The 26,642-nt window shown below is 36.4% G+C and overlaps 1 protein-coding gene across 1 annotated transcript; it reads right to left on the bottom strand.

The window, feature by feature from the left end:
- Window positions 1-325: 325 nt before the first annotated feature.
- plekhg2 (pleckstrin homology domain containing, family G (with RhoGef domain) member 2) lies at window positions 326-26,642 on the bottom strand. Its single transcript, XM_073817341.1, has 14 exons — window positions 26,243-26,642; window positions 16,093-16,193; window positions 8,323-8,389; window positions 6,586-6,632; window positions 4,241-4,391; window positions 3,906-4,037; window positions 1,638-1,820; window positions 1,421-1,513; window positions 1,226-1,312; window positions 1,052-1,085; window positions 858-950; window positions 662-760; window positions 406-444; window positions 326-342 (listed from the first exon to the last, which is right to left on the bottom strand). Exons 1-14 carry the CDS (start codon window positions 26,597-26,599, stop codon window positions 326-328), a joined length of 1,500 nt encoding a protein of 499 aa, XP_073673442.1. The 5' UTR covers window positions 26,600-26,642.

The raw sequence follows: 26,642 nt of genomic DNA on the forward strand, positions 1-26,642 counted from the left end.
GAATGAGGGATGAAAATAATATTTTTCCACATATTTATGTTTTTGTGCAAAAAAAGTTTATTAACATAAGTTAACCATGAGGTACATATTAAAATAATTCAAAAACACATGTCATGACCCCTTTAAGGCTGTATGTTTAATGGAAAAAAAAAAGAAATTTTCTCATACCTTTAAAGAACCTGGATTCCATGAAGAGTGAAGCCATGGCAGATCGTAAAAAGAAAAACAGAAACAAAAATTGATTTAACTTTTTTCCTTTTTAAAGACCATTGAATTCTTTAAGTCTATATCTCTGGTCAATAATGTTTACTTTTCACATTGACTTTCAAAGCAACATCATCACTGATCAAAGAACAACAAGATAACAGAATTATAGAAAGTGAAAGAACTAAAGTTTACACTCACCACTTTGCTGGAACGCAGCTTCAATGTCTTTGGCAGGCGCTTGAGGTAGATAAAGATTAAATTTTAGACTTTAAACTTTACAAACTATTTGCCAAAGTACAAAAGTACAATAACTTGGTGTTAGCCCCAATATAACTTAAATAAAAAAGAGATATAGTTTTATATAGCTGTATAGAGCTGTGTATATACAGTAGTTCTAAATATTTTTAGAACTTTTTATTTTACACCTGTAAATCTGAGAATAGATTATATTCACCAGACTGTCTCCTCCCACGCTTGTATGGCAGGTTACCCTCTAAGAGGAGTGGAAGGCTTTTTTTGGCTTTCTCAGGAGTGTAGATGAACTCTGGTGGCTCTGTCAAAAGTTATGTAGTTCACTTTTATGAGTATTTGAAGTTTGAAGTGCGGTTTGGCAGTTATAAAGTAATTCTAATGAACACCACGTGTCAGACCTGATTGCCTTCTTCCTCTGTGGTAGCTATGAACATCATCCAGTCGTGGAGAAGGCATTGGTTTTCTTATTGGCTCCTGATCAAACTGTGGGGCTAAGTATGGTACAAAACAACAAAAATGAATAATGCACATCAAGTCACACTCACTGCCGCAAGCAACAGTTCAAAATGATAAGAATGCGAAGAATACTTACACTGACAGAAGTTGTCACCAAGAACCTGCCTTGCCTGGAAACATTATATAAATAGATATTTAGCGTTATGTTGTCCTTCTGTGAACTATGTATGACTGAACTAATGCACACATCTCAAAATGTTGGTCAGTTTGTCCTTGACATGATGCATAGTTTAACCTACAAAAAACTCACTTTTTGGGGTAAGGATGCAGGATGGTTTTCCACTATCATCCTTTTGAGGTAATGTAGCCACAGCCGCTTCTCCTCCTGGTTTTTAGCCTACAGAGAAGAATAGTAAGCAATATACATTACAAAAAGTGTCTTTTCATTACTTTTCAGTAATGAAGTTGTCAGTAGTCTGTCTGATGTGCATTTGAAATATCTTACCTGAACAATGTGTTGCTGTTTTGGGATTGTTTGGTCAGACACCTTAAAACAGAGGGGATCCTTCATGTTTTCCACTAAGAGCAGATTACAGCACTTGAAATATGAGAGGAAAAAAGAGAAAAACATAAGGCTTGCATATTTTAAATGCTTTAGGTAAAATGCTACATTCCTACTGTAGTTATATACTGAAATCTGATGACAAATGATAATGACTTACAAATATATGAGTGCTGTAAATGAAATGATCCAGCCTCTTCTTGGCAATAAGAAGCATTTTGTCAAAAAGAAAGAATGCTCTTTCCTTTTTCACACGCTGAACCCGGAAGGAACCTTCAAGTACCAGCTCTCCGAAGCCACTGAGATCAGGCCCAGTCCAGTTTAGCAACAAGCTCTCAATCTCCTATAAAAAAAGAAGACATTTGCAATAGAATTAAAGCATTCAGCGAAAAAAAATAAAATGCTGACTGTCATTAATTACTCAACCTCATGTCATTCCAAACCTGTAAATACGGTGTTCATTTTAGGACATCCTCAGTCCTCAGTCATACAACGAAAAGTGTCATGCCTCAGACTAAAAGGCTTCAGTCACAGGACAAAACGGCATTGTGCCTCAGACTGAAAGGCTTTAAGTCTCAGAAAAAATGACGTCAAGTGTCAGGACTCGTACAATTAGACATTGGATGAAACAAACTCGGATTAAAAGGCATCAGACAAACAGACATCAGACTAAACGGACTCAGTTTCTTGTTTTTTTTTTTTAAGAATTTAAAAATGATCTATTTCGTTGTCAGAAAATAAGAAAGCAAGATGAACTATTTCATTGTTTCATTAAATGCTAAACTAATTAAATTGTATACAGAGGAGAAAATGCATTTCACAAGTATTGTGTGTATGTTTAAAAAGGTTATAATATTGCAACTAGCTAGCTTGTATGTTGCCAAAGAGTACTAAAGTTACCCTTACGGAAAATAACCACGGTTTTATTACAAATAAAACTGTGGTTATACAAATGGTAATCAATACACCAAAAAAAAAAAAAACATGTTTCTACACTTTTACTATAGTAAAACCAGAGTCTGTTTAGTCTGATTCCTTTTTGTCTGATGCCTTTTAATCTTAGTCCGTTTCGTCTGATGTCTAAAGGATGTCATAAAGTGAACACCTTACGTAACACCTTTGTTCATCTTCAGAACACAAATAAAGATATTTTTGATGAAATCCGAGAGCTTTCTGACCCTGCATAGACAGCAACACAACTGACACGTTCAAAGCCTAGAAAGATAGTAAGGAGATTGTTAAAATAGTACATGTGACATCAGTGGTTCAACCATAATGTTTATGCAAAAAAAACTTTATTCAACAATTATTCACTTTACATTCGATTAAACCACTTAATGTCACATGGATTATTTTATCAATGTCTTTATTTCCTATCTAGGCCTTAAAGGAACACTCCACTTTTTTTTGGAAATAGGCTCATTCTCCAATTCCCCCGAGTTAATAAGTTGATTTTTACCGTTTTGAAATCCATTCAGCCGTTCTCCTGTTCTGACGATATCACTTTTAGCATAGCTTAGCATAGATCATTGAATCCTATGAGACCAGTAGCATCGCGTTCAAAAATGACCAACGAGTTTCGATATTTGTCCTATTTAAAACTTGACTCTTCTGTAGTTATATCGTGTACTAAGACCGGCGGAAAATGTAAAGATGCGATTTTCTAGGCCGATAAGATTAGGAACTACACTTCCATTCCGGTGTAATAGTCAAGGAAGTTTGCTGCCGTAATATGGACGCAGCAGGCGCAGTAATATCTTGCAGCACCTGAAATTAGTTCCCAGCTAGGTAACTGCCAATGTGACCGGCTTTTTGAAATTGTGACCGAACTTCAGGCGCTGTGTGATATTACTGCGCCTGCTTCGGCCATGTTGCGGCAGCAAACCTTGACTATTACGCCGGAATGGGAGTGTAGTTCCTAATCTTATTGGCCTGGAAAATCACAGCTTTACATTTTCCGCTGGTCTTAGTAGATGATATAAGTACAGAAGAATCAAGTTTTAAATAGGACAAATATAGAAACTCGTTGGTCATTTTTGAACACAATGCTATTGGTTTAATAGGATTCAATGATCTATGCTAAGCTATGCTAAAAGTGATATCGCCAGAACCGGAGAACGGCTGAATGGATTTTAAAATGGTAAACTTATTAACTCGGGGGGAGTTGGAGAATGAGCCTATTTTTTAAAAAAGTGGAGTGTTACTTTAAATGTGTCAGTTGAGTGCTCTCTTATTTCATAAAAATATCATAATTTGTCTTCCAAAGATGAATGAGGATCTTATGATTTTAGAATGACATGAGGGTGAGTAATTAAAGACAGAATTTTCATTTTTGGGTGACCTGTCTCTTTAAATAAATTGAAATATAAGAGTTACAGAATATTTGATTCTGTAAAAAGTAATTGTGAGCAATTAATGGCTTGGTTACCTGCAATCTGACTGCATGTTCCTGTTTCCTCTTCATGTCATTGATGTACCAGGCAACTGCTGTCATGGTTATAATGGCATCTTCCACCACTTCATACCCAGGATCACTTTTATCAAAGTGTTTGGAAAGTTCCTACCACAGGGGGGCGACAACATATCAACTATGCAGTCTGACCGGAGTTACATGTCTGTTTTAAAGTTTACTAGCATGGCCCCATTTGCCCCTGCTAGCAGATGCCATAGTTACAGCATCTTCCAGCAAAAACATATCATTCTGGACAGAATCAGATCTAAAATCGGCACTACTTTCAAAACATCATACTCCACTGAACTGACCTGCAGCAGGAGGTGGTATTTAAGAATCCTTTGCACCGGTTTCAGCAGGTAAGTCTCCAGAGGCAATGAGTGACACAGAGTGGCCTGCCTTTCCTGAAAGAAGCGCACCAGGCTCTCGTTCTTCATGCAGTCCCGCAGGACTGTTACGGAGCTGGACGGAAACAGGGAGGAAGACATTTAAGCAGGGTGGTCTACTGGGAGACTCATCAGTTTGGCAGCTTCGCCTGACAGCACTTCATCTTATCCTAAGGCCTGTGTTAATGCGTTCAGCTGATGGTGGTGTTAACCTACAAATGTGCTTACAAAACACTCAAGACAGGCTCTGAATGTTGAATACAACTTTTTTTTCTTGCTGTAACTTTTACCATAATTAGATGCATACGAGTACTGCCTAGTAAAATATGTATAATAACTATTATTTTAAGAATCTGAGTAAATGCAAACCATTGTATTAATATGCAACAGCTAATTCTCTAAAGGTGGATCAGAATGCACTCTAGCAGAACATCTGCTGCTGCTGCTGTCCCAGAGGCCCATGGGAATACTAAGAGAGGGGCTGAAAAGTATTTCCAAGTAGTCATCACCCAAGCATGTTTGCCTCTGATATGTCTAATTTTTCTACTAGACATATAGCTAACACAGACTAATTAAAACCACATGACATTCATCAGAAATATATCTTACATGACTATACATCACTGTGGTTGACATCGACATCACATGATTCTAATTATGCCGTCCACAAATATGCCACATACTTTTATCATTATGCAACAGTTTTCAGGGATACATGCGGGATACACCTTAAATAAGGTTTTAACTTATTTTGGCAGTTCATAATGTTATATATACATATAGAGTAAAAATACAGTTGAAGTCAAAAGTTTACATACACCTTGCAGAATCTGCAAAATGTTAATTATTTTATCATACAAAATGCATATTATTATTTAGTACTGACCTGAATAAGACATTTCACATAAAAGATGTTTACATATGGTCCACAAGAGAACATAATAGTTGAGTTTATAAAAATGGCCAGGTTCAAAAGTTTACATACATTTGATTCTTAATACTGCGTTGTTTTTGTTCAGTGATAGTTGTTTATGAGTCTCTTGTTTGTCCTGAACAGTTAAACTGCCTGCTGCTCTCCAGAAAAAACCTTCAGGTCCCACAAATTCTTTGGTTTTTCAGCATTTTTGTGTATTTGAACCCTTTCCAACTTTGATTTTGAGATCACACTGAGGACAACTTAGGGACTCATGTGCAACTATTACAGAAGGTTCAAACACTCACTGATGCTTCAGAAGAAAATTCAACTGTACGTTTTAAATATACATTTAATCATCTGTCTGAACGGTGGGTCAGCAAGATTTTAAAGTGTTTTTAAAAGAAGTCTCATATGCTCATCAAGGTTGTATTTATTTAATCAAAAATTAAGTACAGCAATACTGTAAAATATAGTTGCATTTCTATTTGAATAGATTTCAAAATGTCATTTATTCCTGTCATGGCAAAGCTAAATTTTCACCATCATTACTCCAGTCTTAAAGGATAAATAATTCCTGTTAATTTACTCATCCCCATGTTATCCAAGATGTTCACGTCTTTCTTTCTTCAGTCCAAATGAAATTAAGGTTTGTGATGAAAACATTCAGGATTTTTCTCCATATAGTGGACTAGGACACACGTGGTTAGTTCTTTGTCTGTTTATTCTGGTTAAAAAAGGGTAGGGTAGTGCAAAACTTCCAACTTCAAAATCGTCCGACAGTTTTTTATGAAGGGTGTGTTTGACTTTCTTTGCACGTTCGCTTTCTAAAACTGAGTCGGTACTTACGTCGGCACAAGCCAGTTCAAGACAAGCATCTGTGGTTAAAAAGTTTTTTGTTTTTTTTTATTGTTCCACTAGATAAGACCCATTGTTCCTTGTCTGTGTTTTCCTCAAAAACCTTCATTTCTTTTAAACTGAAGAAAGACATGAACATCTTGGATGACAAGGGGTAAGTAAATTATCAGGAAGCTTTTATTCTGGAAGTGAACTAATCCTTTAAGTGCCATGTGATCCTTCAGAAATCATTCTAATATGCTAATTTGGTGCTCAAGAAACATTTCTAATCATAATTATTGTTGTTGAAAACTGATACATTTTTTCAGAAATACATTGTAAATGTCATTGTCACTGTCATTTTTGTTCAATTTAATGATTAGCACACATGCGCGCACACACACACACACACACACACACACACACACACACACACACACACACACGCGCGTACCGACCCCAAACTTTTGAACGGTACTTTAGTGATCATATCAGAGGAATAGAAATATTCTTCACTTACTTGGGGTAATTCATGCAGTATATGGTGTAAATGTCAAAAGCTTCACTCTAAAAACAAACAAAATCATAAGTTATTGTTACAATGACTTCCATTCTTTTAACAATAGTACACTACTAATTATGGACATCACTTACTGCTCAAAAGTATACAGGGAGTTCAAGATTATGAAACCAGACAAAAAGATAACAGGCGAATAAAAATGGCACAGTCTAGACTGGCATTCACTTGGCAGTTTATGGGAGATTTTTCCACTAAATGTTTGTGTACCAAAAACAGAAGCAGCACCAGAACAAGCCTATCAAGTGAACCCCATCATCTGTTTTGGCAATGGCGAGTATACCCAGATGTGACCAGATATGGGCAGCTCAGCCGTTAAGAGTCACTGAACTACATCTGTACGAGCCTGTAAACACATCTGATGTGTGTTCTATTTGGAGCTTGATATCTAGTCTAGAGGCCTGCTTGATTTGGAACAAGTTGCAGAGATTATGGGAAAAAACTTGACTTTGAGACATTAGGTTAAATTAAGCTAAACCCTCAAAATAACCCACCAGTAATGGCTTAATCGAATGTACTCTCTGCTTCGCAGGCCAGCGCTAATTGATCCTAACAGTGGCCGTTTCAGCACGAGGTAAACATTGGGTTTTAGTGCTTGAGATAGAGACACAGCCTCAGGCGATTCAAAGGTAAAGAATGATTTCCTTTTTGAAACCATGAAACAAATAATTGCAGACAGAACCATGAGCACATTCACCCTCTCAAGCCCTCCAAACAATGATGTCCTTGTCTGGTTCCCATCCCAGCCTGGTCTGCTCATTGTTGTGTCATTGTGGTGTGGAGACAAGAACGCCAAAAGTGTCTGCAAATGCACTTAGCTGACGTGTGCATGTGTTAAAAGTTCAACGCTGTTTGCTGATATGTTTAGGTTTTGTTTCACAGAGTCCATCTGTTTCTGGCCTAAACATATCTGTGTGCTTCTGCCACACTGCCAAGCGAGGGCCCCAACATTAACAAAACTGGATTTCCCAGACAACCCAGTTGAAAAAAAAACTGCATATGCTGGTTAGGTATTTTCTGAAGTTGGTCATGAGCTGGTTTAAGCTAGTCCAACTAAGAACCAGCTTAAACCAGCTCAAATCAGCTACCATGCTTCAAAACATAGCTAACCAGCATATGCTGTTTCTTTCAACAGGGAACACTTCTAGAATGACATGAATTAAAACATTAACTCCTTGTCTTGAGATATGTGACCCTGGACCACAAGACCAGTCATAAGGGTCAATTTTTTGAAACTGAGATTTATACATTATCTGAAAGCTGAATAAAGCTTACATTTGATGTATGGTTTGTTAGGATAGGATCATATTTGGCCGAGATACAACCATTTGAAAATCAGGAAACTGAGGGTGCAAAAAAACAAAAGAAACGAAATATTGATAAAATCGCCTTCATTTGTCCAAATGAAGTTCTTAACAATGCATATTACTAATTAGAAAGTTTTGATATATCTATAATAGGAAGTTTACAAAATATCTATGGAACATGATCTTTACTTAATATCCTAATGATTTTTGGCATAAAAGAAAAATCAATAATTTTTGAACCACACAGTGCTACAAATATAACTGTACTACTTAAGACTGGTTTTGTGGTCCAGAGTCACATATGTGCATTGTGTGCCATCTAATAGTGTTTTATAAAGGAAGAAATGTATATTTCACTTAGCCATGTGCTTACCCTCTCCACAAAGCACTCTGCTATGGCTGCCGCATGTGGACTACGTTCCAGATCTTCCAAAAGCTCACTGTAAAACACAAAAATCAAGTCAGTTTTGGTGCACGATGTATATTCCTGCTCACATACACTCTTAAAAATAAAGGTTCTTTAAAAGGTTCTTCACAGCGATGCCATAGAAGAACCAGCTTTGGTTCCACAAAGAACCGTTCAGTCAAAGGTTCTTTAAAGAACCATCTCTTTCTTACCTTTTTATAATCTGAAGAACCTTCTTTCACCACAAAGAAACTTTTGTGAAACAGAAAGGTTCTTCAGATGTTAAAGGTTCCTTATGGAACCATTTAAACAAAAAGGTTCTTCTATGGCATCGTGAAGCACCTTTATTTTTAACTCTCAAAAAACCCAATGAATGGCATATAAAGACTAGTTTTCTAACATGAGACTTGGACGATTTCTTTGTTTAAATGAGGTTATTCCTTTTCTGAGGAAACATCTGGGACTGGAGTTTCAAGAAGACACTCTTGACTGAAACAGGCTCCAACTCTAGCCTGCATTTCCAAACAGCATTCATTTCTTTTTTATCATTTAGACCAAACCATTGCTTAAATGCACACAGATGGGATACTTCTCATTTTGGCTTGAATTCCTTTGAACATACCCCAATATCCCCACAGCCAAAATTGAAAACCCTTTCTACAGTGCATTCTGCTAGTCTCATTTCAGGTAGTAAATCAATGAAAAACATCAATTTTGAATTATATTGGCTAGTAACAGTGTCTGGAAGGCAATAAAGGACATTTGGGCTTGGTTTAGTGAAACAATCTCTATTGTAACTCAAAGACGAGATGGAATCGAATGGATTTTCCCTCAGTGTTATGGAGTTGATATGATCTCTTGTGGCCGGTGGGACTTTTTTTGACCGAGGATGAGTGGTTTGACATTCCCTGACTGTGTTTTGAACGAAAGTTATATGACGGCTCGAGCAGACACGCCGTATTTCATTCAGTCCATTAGTGAAACTCCCAAGAGGCCCCCAAAACCGCCAGGCTGGTCAGTCTCGAGGGAAGCCCTCCTTCCATATAGTGAAAGAAAACAACGTGACGCTCTCTAAACGCCATGGACTTTGCTTCATGTGGCTGAGGGGAAAAGTTCGGAAGGAAACCGCAGCACTCCAGCCTTCATCATCCTCTTTTCCCCTCTGAAGACGAAATTCATTTAGTGGCTGACCTTTGTGGTAGGGGGACTTCACTGTGGTTGTCAAGGAAATTGAATTGAGTTCATGCATGCTTGCTTGGATTGTCCAAAGAGCTCAGTGTTTGAGGTGCCTGAACGATGACTTGATTGTCATGAAAGGTGTGGCATAATAACAACACATAGTTTCGTCATTTGGAATCGTAAAACAATAAAGATGTTAGTGTCAATTTAAAGCCACAAATATCTGCTTTCTTGTCCGAACTGTAGTAGATAAGTTGGATTCAATTAGATCTTGGCAAATCTTGGGAGGTTTTGGCCCCTTCGCTCAAATCCCAGGAAAGTGCTGGCGGACCAATAGTTTGACACTTGAAATATGTGCATAACATTCATACTAAATACTTTCCCAGGTTCTTGTTTGCCAGATACAGTACATACAAAGAGATTTTGAAGTGTTTGCGGTATTACTTGAGATAAAATGAGAAATTTAATACAATAAGACACCACATTGGTTCTTTGACCGTGTCAGAATTGGCTACCAAACCACATAGTAGAGCAGACTACAATAAACACCAGCAAAAATAAAACAAAAATTAATTTTCAAGAGTTATGACCAGAAACAGGGAGTTACCTGCAAGAGGCCCTGAATGTAAAAAAAAAAAAAAATGCAATTCCCTTTGTCCCATTCAGTCTGCACCTCACCCTTCCCATTTTTTGGACTCAACTCAGAAGTTGTCGTCTTGTCTCGATTCATACTCTCCTCCTCATCTCATCTCTTTCTTTTGTCCTACTCCCACCATTCATCCATTAACATGGTGTGTATAACTCAAACAGAAGTTCGCAACATTACTGTTCCTTTCATCTAGCTCGTATTTCCCACAGCAGTCAAGCCTTTATTTTTGCTGGAGATACAGCATCCTATGGTGGGGGAAATTCACACAGTCATTCTTCTTTTTTTATATGCAATATACAATACAAATCCTCTGGACTAATCTACACCCATTTTTTCTCTCAAATGAGATCAAAGCAGATGGTGAGACGGTGAGGAGACACGAGGACAGTGAGACTTTAGTGTGCTTTAGGGAAAACCTGATTTGTCTTTATAAAGAAATGAGTACTTCTTATTCTGAGTGTTAAGGTGTATTTGAATCCAAAATGAAATCTAATCATGGTACAGTAACAGATTGCGACCCCATAAGAGTACGGAAAAGAGGTAAACGTTGTTATCTCACTTAATGGAGGAAATCTGTCTGGGTAGTTAAATGTGTCTCTCAATGGTCCTGTCTGAAATGGTACACATGAGACTTAGTATAGGGTGTCCCATTTTTATAAATCTTTTATGACCTAATCTTTTATGCCCTATTAGTTGATTGAGTTTTTATCTTACAATTCTGACTTTTTGTCTCACAATTGTGTTTATATCTGGCAATTCTGACTTTATTTCTCACAATTGTGAGTTTATATCTCAAAATTCTGAGAAAAATAGTCATAATTAAGAAAAAAGTCATAATTATGATTAAAAAAAAGTCTCGCAACGCAAGAAAAAAATGTGAATTGCGAGACACATTATATTTGCAAGAAATTAATTGAGTTTTCGCAATTCTGACTTTATTTCGTGCAATTCTAAGTTTATATCTTGCTATTCTGAGATTATTTCTCACAACTGCACGTTTATATCTCAGAATTCGGAGAAAAAAAGTCAACATTTAGAGAAAAAAAGTCAGAATTGCGAGATTTTTTCACAATTCTGACTTTACTTCTTGCAATTGTGAGTTTATATCTTGCAATTATGACTCTCTCTCGCAATTGCGATTTTACATCTCACAATTCTGAAAAAAAAGTCATAATTGAGAGACAAAAAGTCATAATTGCAATATAAACTTGGAATTGCGAGATGCAAACTTGCATTTGTGAGAATTTATTCTGAATTTATTTCTTGCAATTATACATTTATATCTTGCAGTTCTGAGTTTTTTTTTTTGCAATTGAGAGTTAATATAACAATTTGAAAAAAAAAGTCAGAATTACGAGAAAAAAAGTCTTGTGAAAAAAGAATTGAGATATAAACTCTGATTTGTGAGAAAGTCAATTGCGAGTTTTCGCAATTCTGACTTTATTTCTCGCAATTGCAAATTTATATCTCACAATTGTGAGAAAAAAAGTCAAAATTGAGAGAAAAAGTCAGAATTGTGAGATATAAACTCGCAATTGTGAGAAAAAAATCTGAATTGCGAGATAAAGACTCGCATTTGCGAGAAAAGTCAATCGTGAGTTTTTGCAATTCTGACTTTATTTCTTGCAATTGCGAGTTAATATGGCACAATACTGAGAAAGAAGTCAGAATTGCGAGATACAAACTTGCATCTGCAAGAAAAAAGTTTAATTTTTGCAGTTGTGAGTTTTTATCTTGCAATTATGCCTCTCTCTCTGAAATGTGAGTCAGAATTGTGAGAAATAAAGAATTTGCAAGAAAAAAAAATCTAAATTGCAAGATACAAACTCTCATTTTCAAGAAAAAAGGTTAGAATTTTGAAATACAAACTTACATTTGTGAGAAAAAAAGTCAATTGTGAGTTTTTGCAATTTTGACTTTTTTCTCGCAATTGTAAGTTTGTATCTCACATTTCTGATTTCATAACTCATAATGGCAAGTTTATATCACCCAATTCTGAGAGAAAAAAATTCGAATTATGAGATAAAAAGTCATAATAACCTTTTTTTTTTTAAATTATTCAGTGGCTTCATAACTTTCTCTGTGGTTATATGGAGATGATAATAATTAAAACTGATCTGGAAGCTTTTTAAAAACTCTTTATATATATATATATATATATATATATATATATATATATATATATATATATATATAAATCAAATAATATTTATGAATATAATTCATATCATTCACTATGAAAATTATGTGATTTTTCAAAAATTATGACTGTCCCATGGTTGTAATGGTGGATGATGGCGATAAAATGTTACTGTGCTTGGTTACCAAAGAGAAAAAAATATGAGCATATAAAAATGCTAATATCACTTTTGCGCATAATATTTTTATTGTACATTATTTTAAATATAGCAATAATTTTTGTCACTTTTGGTAATGTGTCCTTGCTCAATAAAAGTATTAATTTCTTTAAAAAATGTGCTGACCCTACATTTATGAATAGTAGTCTATACATTTGATCTGGTAGTGTATATTTATTACGTATTTAGTATGGCTTTAAAAGGTCTATCCTGAAGAGTCACTGAGGACGATGTGCAATGTGGCTGATCCTGACGTTTAAACACCCATTTGATGCCACTAGAGTGGAAAAAACAGAAGTGTGCAATTACAAATGCTAAAATAAACCAGGAACAATAAGAATTGATAATACGGTTTTAAATGAACTATTGCAAAACACAAGAATGAGTCAGCAGTGGAACGTTTTCATCACTGCAGAATAGAGAGGAGATTCCCAAGCCAGCAAAAACAGCCTGTGCTGTTGAAGTCGCTGCACAAGACAAATGCAGCATTCCAGTGCAAAGGCACAATTTACAATGCCTCACTATAACTGGACAGATGTCTGTGGGAACAAAATAAGTCCTGTCTGCTGTCCCAGGATGCACTGCTCGCTTGGCTGCACCCTCACTTTCTGACAGGTCATGTGTGGCTCGTTCACCACAGGGGCTGGAGCTCTACCTCGGAGCCCGGCTGCTTTGGCTAAGACGAAAATGACATCTGTATGTGTCCTAAAGCTCTAACCGGTGCCAAGAAAGTAGACTCAACAGAATCAAGCCTGAATACAGGGGCTGCATTCCACAGCGATGAGCAGAGGGCTTTTAAGAGTACGAACAGACAAAGAGAGAGCCTTTGTGTGTTTAAACTAAAAGAAAGGGGGGAAAAAACAAGGTCAGTCATTCGTTTTATATAGTCCTAACAACTACAGAGGCACGAGAGCTGCGTGATTTAATGGGGCAGCTCACTTAGAAATGAAAATTCTGTCATCATTTACTCGCCATCGTTGTCGTTCCAAACCCACACGCTGTTATTCTTTCTCTGAACACAATCAGAGGAATACTGAATGATTTCCAACTCCCTGTTTTCCATAAACATAAAGCTTTGTGGGACGAACAGACCAAATTTCAGTCATTATTCATTCTCATGTGATTTGAGAGCTGTGTGCTGAGTTAAATGAATTATTTGATTTCAGAGTGACTTAAATTTCAGTCTATTAATCATGTAAATATAGCATGTGGCTTCAGATTAAATGGAATTCATACACTACTGTTGAAATGTTTTTTTTTTTTTTTTTGATAAGTAAAGGAATTAATACTTTAATTCAACAAGGACACATTCATTTGATTAAAAATGACAGGAAAGATATTTACAATGTTACAAAAGATTTATATTTTCAAATAAATATTGTTTTTTTTAAAGAAACATATATTTTAAGTCAACAAGGACATGTTCATTTGAACAAAAGTGATATTAAATGATATTATTTACAATGTTACAAAAGATTTATATTTTATAAAAATGCTGTTCTTTTGAACTTTCTACTCACTAAAGAATCCTAAAAAATTAAAGAGCACGGTTATCCAATATATCACAGTTTCCAAAATATTAAGCAGCAAAACTGTTTTCAAAATTCATAATAAGAAAAGTTTCTTAAACATCAAATCAGCATATTATAATGATTTCTGAATGATCATGTGACACTAAAGACTAGAGTAATAATGCTGAAAATTCAGCTTTGCATCCTAGGAATAAATTACATTTTAAAATATATTCAAAAAGAAAACATTTTAAAAATCAATCAATCAATTCAATCAATTTTACTATTTTTGATCTAATATTGGTGAGTATTTAAAAAAAAACGTACAAAAAAACCCCTAACTTTTCTAAAAAATTATGTAGTTTTATGGACTACACTACCAGTCAAAAGTTTTTGAACAGTATGATTTTGTTTTTTAAGAAGTCTCTTTTGCAAAGTTACAAACAAAAACAGTAAAATTTCTAAATATTTTTACTGTTTAAAATAACCGTTTTCTGTTTGAATAAAATTTAAAATGTAATTTATTCCTGTGATTTCAAAGCTGAATTTTTAGCATCATTACTCAGTCACACGATCCTTCAGAAATCATTCTAATATTCTGATTTGCTGCTCAAAAAACATTTATTGTTATGTTGAAAACAGCTGAGTAGACGTTTTTCAGGTTTCTTTGATGAATAGAAAGTTCAGAAGAACATCATTTATCTGAAATAGAAATATTTTGTAACTTTATAATCACTTTTGATCAAGCATCCTTGCTAAATAAAAGTATTCATTTCTAGAATTCTGACTCCAAGCTTTTGAATATTAGAGTATATAATGTTACAAAGGCTTTTTATTTTAGATAAATGCTGATCTTTGGATCTTTCTATTCATCAAAGAATCCTGAATGTACTTAACTGTTTTAAATATTGATAATAATAATACAAAATGTTTCTTGAACAGCAAATCAGCATATTAGAATGATTTCTGAAGGATCATGTGACACTGAAGACTGGAGTAATGATGCTGAAAATTCAGATTAGATCACAGGAATAAAGTACATTTTTTATATATATATTTAAATAGAAAACAGATATTTTAAATAGTAAATAATATTTCAAAATTTTACTGTTTTTGCAGTACTTCGGATAAAATAAATATCATTATATATAAAAAAAAAAACATTAAAAATCTTACTGTTCAAAAACTTTTGACTCGTAGTGTACTTATACAGTCATTTTTGGAGCTTGACAGCCTGTGGTCACTACAAACTGTAAATTATAAAAGCTCTTTTATTTATGAGTGAACTATCCCTTTAAGAATGGTTTTCTTAAAAACTAATAACTCATTCTGCTCATTACATGCCAATACAATCTCAAGCAGAGGCCAAAAGCAGCTGCGATGGGAAGAAAAGTCCTGCCATTTTATTAAAGGAAGTTTTATTAAATAAGGTCATGAGGACACCCAAGAGTCTTGAAGATTTTCTGTTTTCAACACAGCCAAGATAATTTCCCACAAGAGCTGGCAGTAAGGCGCCATGTTCAATTTCAACGCTGCCTAATGTCATTAAAGGGAAGATGTGGAGTGGAGGTGAACCAAGATGTACGAATTATGTAAAAAAACAGGCCGTTTGAGTGGCAAGTAGCACCAACCCAGCAGCTAAAAACCATGTGTACCAGTCGGAAATAAACACAGAGTGGCATTTGCAATAAACAGTGTGAAACAGACACTGACTAAATTGTTTGGTGGACCACGCATGAACTTGCAGTGTAATAAACCATATGCTGCACCTCTTTTAAAAAGAGCTTAAGTTATGATGACGGATGAGGAAACGTCTCCTAAAGAGCATTCCAGATCAACTACAGCAGTCCAGGGACAGTCTGCTGGAAAGTATCAAAAATGGCTACACTCGTTCTTGGCAGACGTCTGCACATTGTCCCTCATGGTGGGACAGAGCAGGACCCAGGCCAGTCATTGGGTTTGAGACAAACTCATCAGACACCGCTGCCACCCAGACGGAGCCTCGAGTTCATCAGAGTTTGAAAGGAAAGAAGACACCCACCTGTTAAACTCGTAGATGTCCTCGATGTTGCAGAAGAGGGTGCTGACCTCCTCGGGTTTGAGAGGCAAGTCGCCACAGTCAATAATGCAGCCAAGATAGTCCTGAGAGAGAGAAAGCGAGAAAGCGAGAAAGATTGAGCATGGATGACCTCACAGAAACCATACTAGGCATTTTCACACTTGAATTTGTTTCCCTTGTTAGCGATTCGGACAACTCCTTTGAGACCTGTGAAATTGCTGAAATACATTTATTCCATCACGTTTTCCCATTGTAAACACGGAGTTGATTCATAATTCATAGACTAAAAAAAGTATATAAATGGTTCCGACACAGCAGGACGTGACTCTCACCCCTGCATGATCTCTCTCGACACTAAGAATCGCTGTAATGTAATTACCATGGACGCCACACTTGAGCCCCTCAATGATCTTCAGTATAAACATACAAAGCGGTGCAGGAAAGCAAAGCATGCAACTAATACAGTGGTTAAAAGGAGCCCCTCTAACAATATTTATCTTTCTTTTCTCTCTCTGCTCTTTCACCTCCGACCTCGAAAAAAGTCATAAGCTGGTCTCATGAGAAAACGGTCTCATCATCAAGCCACGTAAAATACCGGTTGGTTTGGGACGCCTGCTGAGGAACAGAGAAGCCGGGGGTCAGAAAACGTTCTCAGTTTTGAAGTGGTTGGTTAATGCTGAGTTAAAGAGAACCAATTCCACTCGGTTAAAGTTTAAGGAAGATCTGGGTCACAGTGAGAAATGTAGGATGGAAGTGAAAAGGGCTAATATGAAACTTTTGAACAGTAGTGTAACTTTACACAAAAAAGTGATTTGATCACACTAAAAAGTCAGGAGCAGTTTACATACACCTTGCAGAATGTGCAAAACGTCAATTATTTTACCAAAACGCATGTTATTTTTTTATTTAGTACTGACCGGAATAAGCTATTTTACATAAAATACATATAGTCCACAAGAAAAAAAAAAGTTGAATTTATAAAAAAGGACCCCATTCAAAAGTGTTTTTTGTTTAGTGATAGTTGTTCATGAGTCCCTTGTCTGTCCCAAACAGTTAAACTGGCCGCTTTTCTTCTGAAAAATTCTTCAGGTCCCACAAATATTTTGGTTTTTCAGCATTTTTGTGTATTTGATCCCTTTCCCACACTGATCTTTTCACACTGAGGACAACTGAGGGATTCATATGCAACTATTACAGAAGGTTCAAATGCTCACTGATGCTCCAGAAGGAAATATGATGCATTAAGCAGCCAGGGGGGTGAAAACTTTTTGAACTTGAAGATCAGGGTAAATTTAACTTATTTTGTCTTCTAGAAAACATGTAAGTATCTTCTGTAGCCTCTGAAGGGCAGTACTAAATGAAAAAATATGATATTTAGGCAAAATGAGAAAAATTTACAAATCTTTATTCTGTTCAAAAGTTTACACCCCTGGCTCTTAATGCATGTTTTTTTCTTCTGGAGCATCAGTAAGCATTTGAACCATCTGTAATAGTTGCATATGAGTCTCTCAGTTGTCCTCAGTGTGAAAAGATGAATCTCAAAATTATACAGTCATTGTTGGAAAGGGTTTAAATACACAAAAATGCTGAAAAACGAATTTGTGGGACTTGTGTTACATGCACATACATTTACAAATACATACTATATTACATATATTATTTTTACTGTATTTTTATCAAACAAATTTGCAGAATAGAATAATATAAGTGTTTTTATAAGATATATTTCTGCTTTTATATCCTCAAAAAGGGGCTCCATTTACTTTCATAATCCAAATGCCATACTACAGATTTTTCTCTACACAGAGTATAAACACCCACGGATATCAAGTAAAATCCACGCTGAGAAACTCCTTCAGGGGCTGCGGCATCATGACAAGCGTCTTTTAAGTTTTATACTACATATTTCAGTAAAAGACATCATTTATGTTACATTAAGCCACACAAGTCATTATACCCGGGGTTCCCTTTAAAGAAAATAAGAGATGAGTCTAAATTATTTCTTGTGGTAATCAACATTATACCACAAAATCCATTGAGCTTAACTTGTATTGACCCCAGAATGTTCCTTTAAAAAGATCTATAGCACAGCTGAATAATTAGCTATCATTTATACTAAGCCAATACTAAATAGTGATATTTGCAGCTTGAAGTGGTTTTCCAACACTATAATCATAATAATGGTTCTGTTAAGAAGATACATTCTTGCCTTAATGAGGAAAATGCATTTGAATTAAATTGGAAAGTTAATCATACTTTACAGCCTATTTTGTGTCCAACAGAGGCCAAAAACCAAAATAGAGCTGAGGCAAATGGTCTCAGGAGTGGGCTGGCAGAGTGAAACAGCGCTATCCATCAACACTCAATCAGTCTGTTTATCAGTGCTTGGCCTCATTAACCCTTAATAAGCAAGCCTTGGGACCAAAACCAACAAACCAACACAGACAAACAAATTCCACCAGACTGCAACGGACTAAAGTACGGGAAAGTGCCAAGAATGGCAGTTACAATCTCCTGGATAAAACTGCGCACACTGGAGCCAACAAAAGAAGGCCACCAGGCAAAACAAACTAAAAAAAGATTCAAACTGAACCGCTACAATAAATAGGTGCAAATAAACAAACTATATGAGTCCTGTAAGACAGTGGCCTGGCTTTATAAGGGCCTCTTTTGTCACCCTCAAGCCTTCTATGTGCCTCTGCATTCCTGGACTGTAAAGCGTGGGGTCTTTTTTCCCCTTTCTGTTTGTTTCCAGAGCCACAAGGCATCTGGGAAGGCAAACATGCTGAGGTGGGGGCAAAATGAGCCAGAAAATAAGGGACTGGCGCATTCAGCACCTTTACAAGGCAAGGGGAACACGGACACTGTAATTACGCTGATTTACACTCTGCTGTAGACCGGAGAGAATTCCCCCGAACGAACGGCGCTCATGAGAGTGACGCATGGCAAAACTGGAGCGCGAGATGAAGAGATGAGTGATGACACAGCTACTCGGGGAAGAGTGAAAATCCAGGAGGTGAGGGGAAATCTGAGGATTACATTGTGAGTTATGAAAGGAGAGTGTGCGAGACAAGAGGGACCGGCCGCAGACAAAGGAACCATAAGTTATGTGCACATTTTCTTGGCAGATGCCGTCTGACCGAAATGACTTACTAGAGCATACATGAAGTGTGTTATGACAGCCAGTCTGGCAAAAAGAAAAACATAAATGTTCACATATGAGATACGGACCAGAACGAGAGAAAACACCAAGACAAATAAGAAAAGAAAAGAAAAGAAAAGAAAAGAAAAGAAAAGAAAAGAAAAGAAAAGAAAAGAAAAGAAAAGAAAAGAAAAAGACAGACAGACAGGCAGATAGATATATAGACAGATAGGACAAACAGACAAAGTAAAGACAGAAAGAAAGAAAGAAAGAAAGAAAGAAAGAAAGAAAGAAAGAAAGAAAGAAAGAAAGAAAGAAAGAAAGAAAGAAAAAGAAAGAAAAAGAAAGAAAGAAAGAAAGGACAAAGAAAGAAAGAAAGAAAGAAAGAGAAAGAAAGAATGAGATAGAAAGGACAAAGAAATAAAGAAAGAAAGAAAGAAAGAAAGAAAGAAAGAAAGAAAGAAAGAGAAATAGATAGAAATGACAAAGAAAGAAAGAAAGAAAGAAAGAAAGAAAGAAAGAAAGAAAAAGACAAAAGAAAGAAATATAGATAGATAAAGAAAAGATAGAAAGAAAAAAAGAGAAAGAAAAGAAAGAAAGAGATAGAAAGGACAAAGAAAGATGAACGAAAGAAAGAAAGAAAGAAAGAAAGAAAGAAAGAAAGAAAGAAAGAAAGAAAGAAAGAAAGAAAGAAAGAAAAAGAAAGAAAGGACAAAGAAAGAAAGAAAGAGAAAGAAAGAATGAGATAGAAAGGACAAAGAAAGAAAGAAAGAAAGAAAGAAAGAAAGAAAGAAAGAGAAATAGATAGAAATGACAAAGAAAGAAAGAAAGAAAGAAAAAGACAAAAGAAAGAAATATAGATAGATAAAGAAAAGATAGAAAGAAAAAAAGAGAAAGAAAAGAAAGAAAGAGATAGAAAGGACAAAGAAAGATGAACGAAAGAAAGAAAGAAAGAAAGAAAGAAAGAAAGAAAGAAAGAAAGAAAGAAAGAAAGAAAGAAAAGTAGATGGATAAAGAAAAGACAAAATAGAAAGAAAGAAATACAGATAAAGAAAAGAAAGAAAGAAAGAAATAAAGGACAAAGAAAGAAAGAAAGAAAGAAAGAAAGAAAGAAAGAAAGAATGAAATGACAAAGAAAAGAGAAAGAAAGAAATGGATAGAAATGACAAAGAAAGAAAGAAAGAAAGAAAGAAAGAAAGAAAGAAAGAAAGAAAGAAAGAAAGAAAGAAAGAAAGAAAGAAAAATAGATAAAGAAAAGACAAAAAGGAAGAAATATAGATAGATAAAGAAAAGAAAAAGAAAGAAAGGACAAAGAAAGAAAGACAGAAAAATAGATAGATAGAGAACAGACAGACAGACAGACAGACAGACAGATATAGATAAAGAAAAGACAGAAAGAAAAGAAAGAAAGAAAGAAAAAAGATGGATAAAGAAAAGACAAAAAAGAAAGAAATATAGATAGATATATAAAGATAGATATATAAGTCAAAAAGAAAAGAAAGACAGAAAGAAAAGAAAGAAAGAAAGAAAAAAGAAACAAAGAAAGAAAGAAAAAGAAAGAAAGAAAGAAAGAGAAAGAAAGAATGAGATAGAAATGACAAAGAAAGAAAGAAAGAAAGAAAGAAAGAAAGAAAGAAAGAAAGAAAGAAAGAAAGAAAGAAAAAGACAAAAAAGAAATAAAGATAGATAAAGAAAAGATAGAAAGAAAAAAAGACAGAAAGAAAGAGAAAGAAAGAAAGAAAAAAGTAGATAGATAAAGAAAAGACAAAATAGAAAGAAAGAAATATAGATAAAGAAAAGAAAAGAAAGAAAGGAAGAAAGAAAGAAAGAAAGAAAGAAAGAAAGAAAGAAAGAAAGAAAGAAAGAAAGAAAGAAAAAGACAAAAAAAGAAAGAAAGAAAGAAAGAAAGAAAGAAAGAAAGAAAGAAAAAAGAAAAATGATAGATAAAGAAAAGACAGACAGACAGACAGATATAGATAAAGAAAAGACAGAAAGAAAATAAAGAAAGAAAGAAAGAAAGAAAGAAAGAAAAAGATAGAAAGGACAAAGAAAGAAAGAAAGAAAGAAAGAAAGAAAGAAAGAAAGAAAGAAAGAAAGAAAGGACAAAGAAAGAAAGAAAGAAAGAAAGAAAGAAAGAAAGAAAGAAAGAAAGAAAGAAAGAAAGAAAGAAAGAAAGAAAGAAAAGAGAAAAATAGATGGATAAAGAAAAGACAAAAAAGAAAGAAATATAGATAGATATATAAAGAAAAGTCAAAAAGAAAAGAAAGAAAGACAGAAAGACAGACAGACAGACAGACAGACAGACAGACAGACAGATAGATAGATAAGAAAAGACAAAGAAAAGAAAGGAAGGAAAGAAAGGAAGAAAAGAAAGGAATAAATATAGATAGACAGAATGACAGAATAGATAGACAGAAAGAAAGAATGATAGATAAATAAAGAAAAGACAGAAAGAAAAGAAAGACAAAGAAAAGAAAGAAAGAAAAATAGATAGACAGATAGGCAAAGAAAAGACGGAAAGAAAAAAGATAGACAAAGAAAAGAGAGAAACAAAAGAAAGAAAGAAAAAAGAAAGAAAGAAAGAAAGAAAGAAAGAAAGAAAGAAAGGAAACGTTATCTACAAGAGGAAGTTTGGAAAGGTGGCAGACAATAGAGAGAGACTGTACCAGAAGTTACACTCTCAGAGTCTTTGTCTGAGAAACTAGGTCAGTTTGTAGTTTGGAACAGGAGTCAGTCCCTCTCTCTCGTAAGCAGCCCCTCTCCATCTCCGCTTGTGCCCCAGAATGGGGGCTACAGCCAAACCCCCCTCGTCCCCCAATTTCCTGTCCTATTTGGCTGAAACACAGCTGAAACAGAAAAGGGGAATCTCTCAGTCCTGCTCCCCTAAACGCTCCCCACATGAATACACACACACTGGAGCTGAACCCACTGCACCTGAATGTCACCAAACAACACTTCACAAACTAATAATAACCCCAACAAACATCAGGCAAAACAGTCACACACAGCAAAGTCGTGCACTGTGAGCTCACGCTCATCTCGTTTCCAGCTAGCTTGACATCATTCTTTGTTACGCTTTCTATCAAAACCAGACGGCTCTTACTAATAGAAGCTGAGCCTGGCTCTGTATGACTCCAATCAGACATCATACACACATATCCCAAAGTCAGCACAACGTTTCTGAAACCATCCACCACTCAACCTCCATTTTGAGACCACAGATTGATAAAACAGCAGCCTTCCTCAGCATGATCTGCGTCTTTCAACAACCAATTTAAGGCTATTTGATCTGAAGGCATCTTTTCATAAAGCAGCATAAGCTCGCATGGCTTCTCTTTTTATTGGCTTATGAAAAGCTCGACTTCAAATAAACCATCAGCAAAAAGGGAAAAGGAGTTACATTTCAGGCATTCCCCAACCTCCGGCCTATGTACCCATGATTCTCTGCAATCAATCAGTCACAGAGACAAAGGATAACACACATACTCTACAGGACATACACGCACACCTGTTAATGGCTGGCACTGGCAATATTCCCATGAGTTCAAAGAATGTTCACAATTGGAATTGCAATTTTTTCCTCGCAATTCCGAGTTATCTCTGCAATTCCTCACAAGTTTCCTCACAAGTTTGTATCTAGCAATTTTGACTTTTTGTTCTTGCAATTTCGAGTTGTCATCTCACAATTCTGACTTTTTTTCTTGTAATTGCAAGTTATTTTGCTATTTTGACTTTTTTTCCTTAGAATTATGTTTTTACTTCACAATTCTGATTTGTTTCTGGCAATTCCGAGTTTTTATCTTGCAATTCTGACTTTTTTTCTCGCAATTGCGAGTCTGTCATGCAATTTTATATCTCGCAATTCTGAGTTTTTCCTCACAATTGTGGGTTTGTATCATGCAATTCTGACAAAAAAGGTCAGAATTGTGAGACAGTCACAATTATCTTTTAAAAAATTTTATTCAGTGGCAGAAACTGTATGAAACTGATTATTTATACAATTTCAACCTTTAGAAAGCTAACTCAAACAGTAATAACTCACATTTATGATCAGTGATCAATTTTTGATTACTGTCACTTTTGATCAATTCAATGCATCCTTGCTAAATAAAAATCTAAAAAAATATATATATAAAACTGACCCCAAAACAGGACAAATGTGCTAAAACAAATACAAATGAGCAGCAACTAGTACCAGTGAGGGTGATAAAAAAATTGCTGCTTATGTGCACAAGGCATAAAATATCTTGGTAGCTCATTGGAGGTCACAATGGAGGTCTGATCTTCCAGCTACCTGTGCACAGAAATATGATGAATGTGTTGAAAAGCATCCACAAAGAGTCTCTTATATTTACAGCACACTCTGATTTGTGTGTGCGTGCGTTTGAAATGTTGAGCAACAGCCTCCTTATTGTCCCGGATCATGCGAAAAGCAGCGCAGAGATGCGTTTGAAGTGACAGTCTGAATTTATTACAGCTTTCATCCAGTGCCATGACCTCCTTTGCCCCACCTGAATGTGTGATGAATGGCACAACAGAATCTCACAATGATCACATTTTAAATCGCCGCTGGCACAAGGAAAGGGCTCAGCTTTCTCTGCTGTCTGTTATATGAGTCCTGGATTACATACGGGGTGGGTGGCAGGTGAAGAGATATGATGGTTGAAATGCTGATCTGGAAGATCTTCCATGACTGAGCAATCCTAGAGCCCAAAAGAATGCACCACCATCTGGGTGGGTTTGGACCAGCAAACAATAGAATTCATTCCACAATCATTCCAAGTCTTTTTCAAAATCTTCGAATGTGAGTTTAACATTCATATAACAAAATATTCACTTCAAAGACATTTGAATTGAGATTCTTGCTTATGTAAACCTCACAGCCACCATGCTAAGGTGTTGTGATTGCTAGTGTGTTCTGAGTGGTTTCTAGGGTGTTGCTAGGTGCTCGCTGGGTTGTTTTGGGTGGTTTCTATGGTGTTCCTAGCTGTTCGCTGAGGTGTTTTGGGTGGTTTCTAGGCTGTTGCTAGGTGTTTGCTAGGCTGGTCTGGTTTGTTTCTAGGTTGTTGCTACAGTAGCTGTTCGGTGGGTATTTTGGGTGGTTTCTAGGTTGTTGCTAGGTTGTTCTGGCTGACTTCTAAGTTGTTTTGGGTTTTTTACTGTGTTGCTAGCTGTTCACTGTGGTATTTTGGGTGGTTTCTAGGTTGTTGCTAGGGGATTGCTAAGTTGTTTTGGATTCCTACAGTGTTGCTAGCTTTTTGCTGTGATGTTTTCCGTGGTTTCTAGGCAGTTGCTAGGTGTTTGATAGGTTGTTCTGTTTTGTTTCTAGGGTGTTGCTACAGTAGCTGTTTGCTCAGGTATTTTGGGTGGTTACTAGGTTGTTGCTAGGGGATTGCTAAGTTGTTTTGGATTCCTACAGTGTTGCTAGCTTTTTGCTGTGATGTTTTCCGTGGTTTCTAGGCAGTTGCTAGGTGTTTGATAGGTTGTTCTGTTTTGTTTCTAGGTTGTTGCTACAGTAGCTGTTCGCTTGGTTATAATGGGTGGTTTCTAGGTTGTTGCTAGGTTGTTCTGGCTGACATCTAAGTTGTTTTAGGTTTCTACTGTGTTGCTAGCTGTTCATAGGTGTTTGATAGGTTATTCTGTTTTGTTTCTAGGGTGTTGCTACAGTAGCTGTTCACTCAGCTGTTTCAGGTTTCAAGGTTGTTGCTAGGTGCTTGTTAGACTGTCTTGGGTTGTTTATTGGATGTTGCTATAGTAGCTGGCCACTGGGATATTTTGGCTGGTTTCTAGACTGGTGCTAGGGGCTTGCTAAGTTGTTTTGGGTTCATACAGTGTTGCTAGTTGTTTGCTGTAGTGTTCTAGCTGGCTTCTAAGGCTTGCTAGATGTTGGTTTCTAGGCTGTTGCTAGATGTTAGCAGGTTGTTCCGGTTTGTTTCTAGGGTGTTGCTATAGTAGCTGTTTGCTTGGGTGTTTTGGTTGGTTTCTAGGTTGTTCTGGCTGGCTTTTAATGTGTTGCTAGGTGTTCGTTGTGTTTTGGTTGGTTTCTAAGCTGTTGCTAGGTTGTGTTGTTCTGGTTTGTTTCTAGGGTGTTGCTACAGTAGCTGTTCACTGTGGTGTTTTGGTTGGTTTCTAGGTTGTTCTGTCTGGCTTCTAAGGTGTTGCTAGCACTTCACCATGGTGTTTTTGATGGTTTCTAGGCTGTTGCTAAGTTGTTCTGGTTGTTTCTAGGGTGTTGCTGCAGTAGCTGTTTGCTCTAAGTTGTTCTGGCATACTTCTAAGGTGTTGCTAGCTTCTTGCTGTGGTGTTTATGATGGTTTCTAGGCTGTTGCTAGATGGTCATTAGGTTGTTGTGTCTGGACTCTAAGGTGTTGCTAGCTGTTCGTTGTGGTGTTTTGGTTGGTTCCTAGGTTGTTCTGGCTTCTAGGGTGTTGCTAGGTATTTGCTGTGGTGTTTTTGATGGTTTGTAGGCTACAGTATTACAAACCAATTAAGTTGTTAAGTTGTTCTGGCTGGCTTCTAAGGTGTTGCCAGCTGTTCGCTATGGTGTTTTGGGTGGTTACTAGACTGTTGCGAGGTTGTGTTGTTCTGGGTTGTTTCTGGAATGTTGCTACAGTAGCTGTTCGCAGTCATTTTGGAGGTTTCTAGGGTTATCTAGATGGTCAAGTCAAGAGAGCCCACCTTGCCTCAAAAATTAATTTGAGAAATGTTTTTGTAATGAGTCAAGAGGACCAAATCATCATTGGAATTCTTTTGTGTTTCACAGAAGTAAGAAATGCATATAGGTTTGAGAGCAACATTAGAATGAGTACTTTTTTTGAAGTAAGAAAGTAAGAAAAGCATATAGGTTTGAGAGCAACATTAGAATGAGTACTTTTTTGGTCAACCAACCCTTCAAGGTTAAAATGATTAAAAAAAATTATGTCAACATTGTTACTGTGTTACAGCATGAAACATCATAGGAGCAGAGATCAGTATGTGTCTGGTCCTTACCTCCACAATGCTCTTGAGGTCCCTCACGTAAGCCTGCTCGGTCTCCACTATCTCCAGCGCCACCCTCTCCAGACGAGTGAGTTTGGGCAGCGGTGTTATGCAGCCAGGGAGGGGACCGGCTCCCGTAAGCAGGGAGAGAGGGGTGAGGTCCAGGCTGATGTCAGAGCCATTACGCTGTGGCCCGGGGTAGGCCGGCACGGCTCCGTAGGGGAGTGATGAAGAAGAGGAGGAAGAGTGCCCATCCTGCAGCGAGGCAGATGAGGCAGAGGAGCTGAGACTGGCTCCACGGTCACTGTCGGAGCACACCGTGTTAACAGAAGTGCAGCTCCCGCGGGACGCGCCCCCTGAGGAGGCCATGCGGCTCACGATCCCACTCAGCGAGGACACAGAGGAGGGGCGC

The sequence above is a fragment of the Garra rufa genome, chromosome 14 (genome assembly GCF_049309525.1).
Source record: "Garra rufa chromosome 14, GarRuf1.0, whole genome shotgun sequence".
In the NCBI taxonomy this organism is placed as follows: Eukaryota; Metazoa; Chordata; class Actinopteri; order Cypriniformes; family Cyprinidae; genus Garra; species Garra rufa.